Source organism: Rhinolophus ferrumequinum, chromosome 14 (assembly GCF_004115265.2).
Source record: "Rhinolophus ferrumequinum isolate MPI-CBG mRhiFer1 chromosome 14, mRhiFer1_v1.p, whole genome shotgun sequence".
In the NCBI taxonomy this organism is placed as follows: domain Eukaryota; kingdom Metazoa; phylum Chordata; class Mammalia; order Chiroptera; family Rhinolophidae; genus Rhinolophus; species Rhinolophus ferrumequinum.
This window is the reverse complement of record NC_046297.1, coordinates 8,882,741-8,888,740: the sequence shown is the minus strand read 5'-3', so window position 1 is coordinate 8,888,740 and position 6,000 is coordinate 8,882,741. Positions and strand designations below refer to the sequence as shown.

Here is a 6,000-nt window from a genome sequence, read left to right as displayed (position 1 = left end):
ACTGTAATAGAAAAGCTATTTTTAGCATTTTTTTCTGGGGATGAAAAACAGCTTCATTTCCCTGCTAGCTAAAAGGAGGAATTTACACATTACAAGTAAAGTCCTTTAGAGGTGAATATTAAATTTCTTAAGAGAACATCCATAAAGTTTATTTTTAAAAATTTACCTTAAAAAACTGAAAACCGTTTCTCTCTTTAAAATCGACGGCATTGATACCTAGTTGATGTAGTCGCTTTTTGAAAGGGCACCAAGTTCCTGATCTAAACATGCAAAATAAGGAAGTGAATGTATCACTGTCTTAACAGAATTTGGCAATCCAGAGAATGGCCTTAAAATAAAGAAAGAAAGAAAGAAAGAAAGAAGAAGAAAGCCCGATTCTGCAGGCACGCCCACGCAGGAAAGAGGGAAGGACCATGTTCTTATGTACACTTTCTTGGCATTCCGGTTGTCATTCAACATAGTATGGAGAAATTTGTTTTATTATTACAAAGCCACTAATCGTCCTCTCTAGAGCAATGACTCGGGTAAAGATGTGTCTTTTAATAAGGTAGCTTACTTTTCAAATTAACTGATTAAATCTAAGTGCAAAGGTATTTTCAATGATTCCTAAGTTCAAGGGAGTAATGAATACGGTGTTATTTGATTGCTAATTCTGAATGGTTGGTGTTTCTATCTTATAGGGTATTTCCTCTTAATTTCTTCTCTTTAAACCATAAAATGTACCAAAATTATTTGGTTTTCCTTTACTTTCCTCCTCTTCATTTTAATTTATTTTATGGTATCTCTGTAGAGAGGTATGTTAAAGTACTGTTATTCATATTAAAAACCTCAATTGAGGCTCTATATGACCTATTAATCTATAGCATAGCATTGTTAATCTTTAACCTGGTATATCAATTCCTTTGGTGAATAAATGTCACAGGTCAGTTTTTTATAAAAGGACCAGCAGTATGAAGAGAAATCGCCCCCACTCCAGAAAATGATCAAGTCAGTCAGTAGTTCAGAGCAGTTATGTAAAATATGAAAAATACATAATTTACAGCTGCAATTCTCATATTAAAAAGCAGTTTAACACTAAGGGTAGTTCAAAGCATTCCAAAGAACATTTTCTGTCTTGGTCAAACAGGCCAACTAATAAGATAGAGACTACTGTGAGAACTTAGGTATACCTAGTCAAAATGGAACATAAATGTCTTTAATTTTAAAAAGTGTAACTAGCAGTATAAACAGTGTCCACAATTTGGTGGCTGGCCATAGTTCTAAATTTTTTTCAAGTTATTTCTAAAGCAGACATATTTTTGAAGTCTACCCACCCCTGAGTTCAGCAATTATACTTTAGAGTGTAAAATTATATGCCCTTAATTAACATGTACAAAGCTACAAAATGTCACCTATACAGAGATTAAAAACAATTTTTAAAATATTCTTTGCCAATTATTGATTGGATAGTTTAGCTGGGGTACATATTTCAAACCTTTCAGCCAACTGGCTTTTATTTTTAAGCCCAAATTGATCCATAAATTCACTGCAGGATATGTCAAAAAGAGTGCAACAATAGGCATTAGTAAAAATAACATTGTAGTAGAAACAGATTTTGCATATGTGAAAAGGTAATTTATAAAATACAGTAATCACTTTTTAAAAAGAGAACCTAGTTGTAGTATCATTAACTTACATGGTACTGAGAATTGGACCTTCCAACAATTTTTTTCTATAGAAAAATTTTATCTAGCTGTAAGCAAAATGAAAACAAGAAAACAAAACAAATCCCTCCAGGAATAACTGCATGGTGTGTAAGACAAATAAGCAAACATACCATTCTACAGTGTACTTTTGCCTAAATTTTAAAATAAAAATGTCCACACTCTTTTGTTAAAACATTAAGCCTCTGTCAAAAATGTATTTCTTATTTTAGGGTACAGGATTGAAGGACAAGATGATACTTACAAGTAAAGAAAATTTACAAGAAAAAACTTGACAAAAGTTTTTCAATTAAAGTATTGTAACATTCAAACTTGACTTAAGACATAACAAAAGAAACAAAATTGCAAACAAAAATGTTTATGGGTTTTCCAAACATAAATAAACGAAATAGTGTTTAGGCAGTAGGGCTCATGCTGATGGCTAGCAGGAAGTAACAGAATGTAGTCTACTTGGAAAAATCGTTAATGTACAAATAACAATCCCAAATTATGGACTGCAGCAGTTTAATCATCACTGCCATTTTTCTTACTTCCAAAATAAAGCCTTGATTAAACCATTCATACCCTCTATTACTCATACCTTTACTTCAGAGACTGAGGAACTATATACAACCAAAGGATTTATTTTCACCATAGGGATAACATATTGTACCTTTCTGCCAATGTTACTTGAAAATCTTCCATGTCAAAACAATTTGACAGCAGATATGAACAATTCAATAAATACGCAATGATCTTTCATTACAGTCCTTTAAAGATGCATGTCAGTTCATGCTGTTACCCTCAGGATCACAGTGCATAGAATCCAAATACGAACAGTTGGGGTGACTTGCAAAGTAATGTTGGATCCCTCACGTTATTACAATCCCACTATAACAGGTCAGTTCATTTCATAGGCCCTATCATGCATTAATCACTGGGTGGCAGGAGTTAATGAAAATTTTTCCTGTTACGACGTCCATTGCCGGCAATGAACGTCCCCAAACCGCCAAGGAAGTCATTGTTATTGCACAATACATGAGGACCTGGAACTTTTCCAAAAGCTTAAAAAAATAAAAATAAAAAATGGAATTATCTTTGACATTTCCTGACACCTGCATTAATACCGTATGACTAATAAAAGCATGTCAGTTGCCTGGATTGAACCAGCGATCAACATGCGCCCAGAACGCACACGAGTAGAAATGCAGTAAAAGGAAGTAGTCTTCATTGCCTATATGTCACTTCCAGTCAAAGGTTAAAGTTCAAAGACTGAATGATCAAAGTGCTCATTTCTCAGTAGGACTATCTTCTGCTAGGAGGAGGAGAACAGTGGCATCAACAAGTATCATCTTGAAGAAAAGGAGAAAAAAGGAGAAAAAGTCAAGCATGTGTAAGTAACATCTGTACAGTCCAACATCAACATAATCTCAAGTAGCAAGAAGAATATGGTTTACACGGCTGACTTGCCTCCCCCAATCCCTGCAAATAAGAAGTCCAACTTGTGTTCAGTTACACAGTGACAAACAAATCATGTCCTATTCTTCCAGGAAAATGGTGATTCACACAAATCTTAAAATGATGTATTTGTTATTGTCAGTTTTATTTAAAATAATACATTGACATGTGCTAGCACATATTCAGGATTTATCGTCTTAAGAGAACTCTTTTACGGGCAACCTTGAAAAAGGTAATGAGACAGGAAGTCAACTCCTGACCAGCACAGCCATGCTATTTAACACAGAATACAAGTCACATCTTTAGTCTATGAAGGAAATCACAAGTGAGGTACAATCTCCAAATCAATCAAATCATGTTATTAATTTCTCCTTAGAAAAGAAGTTTTTCAGCAAGTATAGATACATATGCAAAAAGGTCATCCCAAAAAAATCGCACACAATTATTCAGTGATGCCTTCTGGAAGCCTCAACACATTGTATCTATGGAACACATAGCATAATCTTTTGGGTTCATGATTTATTTTACGTAAGTTATTTCACAAAACATAGCTGAAGGATTTATTCTAAGGACTGGTTATTCTTCAGAAAGAAACTAGACTAGTGGCAACTACCCGAAAGTGGTAAAAGCTCTTAAGGACAAAATTCTGAAAAATTGGCCAAAGTATTTTACAAACCATCCCGTGTGAAGATCGATATATTGCTAGTAAAATTCAGAAAGACTCAATGGGAGCTAAAAACCAGTAAACTGACTTCTGTCCCGGGCAAACTAGTGGAATATTGCATGACCCTACACCTTAAGGGTACTCTAAAGGGTGAAACAGACCAGATTTGTAAAATAAATAATATCTAATCATTAGAATCCTTTAAACAAATAAGAGTGTCTTTAAGAAAACAAGTGGATAGTTTATAGCTTCAGTCACGGGAAACTATCTGCTTCTTAAATCACTGCGGAAATTGAAATAAAGAGGATATATTAGTCATGGATGTAGAACAAACTTCCAAGTTCCTTAAAATTTCACTTCTCCAGTAGAATATTTTATAACAAAAAGGCCCTTGAAATTAATACCCAAATTAATCATACTTAAATCTCTAAGCTAAGAGATGGCACTAAACTCTACCTAATGTCAAATTACTAGGGATACACTTTAGTATCACACCACATGACAAGGTGACACACTAAGTGACAGATAATATTCAACTGAACATAATGTTACCCAGCAATAAGCTGTTATCTCCAAAGACATATCATCTTTGATGGGTCTACCACGAATGTATCTTTATCAGTTTGTTCATTCTGGAAGTTTTTCAATACATTAAACTGTTGTAGACTATGCTACCAACCTCCTGGATTACTGGGAGAGCCTTCTAAAGCCACTTGCCCTATCTCAGTTCCCATCTTGGGTCAGATGTTAAAAGAAATTCAGGACTAATACAATACTATCTGTCTTAAATACTGTATCCTTGGAGAAATAAACTTACTAAAGTTCTGAAGGTAAGAATTCAAGTATCTCATGTATCTCTGCTAGGTGGACTCACAGGAACTTACACATTACAAATCCATGATGGCTGTATGTAATCAAGAGTCTCTGAGCAAACACTTAAGCATGGAGACAGTTATGAGCCAAAACCATGGCCACCTTTTCCCTCAAATAAAAGGCCATCACTAAGAAGCAAAAATTCTCTTCTGTTAGACGAAGGAACACAGTTTCCTGGCTAGATGAAAGGATTATTGGATACTGGGAGTGGCTTGCAAAAGAAAGTTGTTATGGTAAACCCATCTTGGATCAAGACAAATATAGGTCTACAAAAGGTCCTGAAAGAAAAATATGTATTTAACCTTCAGGTTAAAGTATTTGTGGCAAGATGATGGCCTCAAAAAAAAAAAAAAAAAAAAAAAAAACACACACACACAAAAAACAAACAAACAAAAAAGAAAACTACTAACCACTTTAATTTTTTCTGGAACTGCAGAAGCCCTACTAAAATTATACCCTCAAATAGAATATACAAATTACCAGTTCCAAAGAAGTGACACCTACCATGGCTAACTTCACTGGGCTTCTGGAAAACGTGAATGAGAGAGAACTATATTAGAAGGTCATTTAGTTTTCCCCAGAGTATAAGAACCATCACATTATATTGGAAACCATCTCCCTGGATATTCCCAGGGACAGAAGACTAGAAGAAAAGGAACACAGTAATAAGTCAGTAGATATGAAGTGGGATGCTACCTCCAAAAAAGACAAAAATTAATCTTTACAGTTAGGTTTTTCTCTCAATAGGTTAGGGAATTACTTTCCTTTGATAAACCGATTCAAGAAAGCTTTCAGAGTAAACAACAGAATTGATATCCAGCAGGAAATAAAAGGCAAAGGCTGAATAAAGTTTGGACTCATGAATTTTGAAAATGATTTTGTAACCCTAAAAAATAGCACAAATAAGGCTCATAACTAATGGAGATAAATTTATGCATTTATAAGGCAAGGAGAAAAAGAGTTTGTTACTACTAGTCTAAGATAATTTTATGTTCCTATCTCCTTATAAACCTTGTAATTCTACAGGAAATGTTTTTGGCTAAATGGAACCAGAATACAGCCCACAGTTTTGTAAAAAAGAGAGTCCTCTACTCCACAAATTACAAACTCATCAGTTTACTGGATATGACATCTAAACATGCCAGTTTGCTTCCTATAAGCCTAGTTTTCTAGAACCAATACTCAATAGCAGTCTTAAGCTATATCGTTCAATTCTCTATCGCTTTCAAGAAAATGCTTCAGGAACCACAGATCTTTATTCCCAACCTTGGAAAGCAACCATTTCTGAAACTAAGTTGTAAATGTTTAATACTGATCCCAGAA

At 34.3% G+C, this 6,000-nt stretch overlaps 1 protein-coding gene across 1 annotated transcript in view; it reads right to left on the bottom strand.

The window, feature by feature from the left end:
* Positions 1-1,872: 1,872 nt before the first annotated feature.
* UBE2W (ubiquitin conjugating enzyme E2 W) overlaps positions 1,873-6,000 on the bottom strand; it is a 41,986-nt gene continuing 37,858 nt past the window's right edge. Inside the window, exon 6 of the mRNA XM_033126722.1 lies at positions 1,873-3,034. Coding sequence (XP_032982613.1) covers positions 3,021-3,034 — 14 coding nt within the window. The 3' untranslated portion in view covers positions 1,873-3,020. The remainder of the gene's footprint in view (positions 3,035-6,000) is intronic.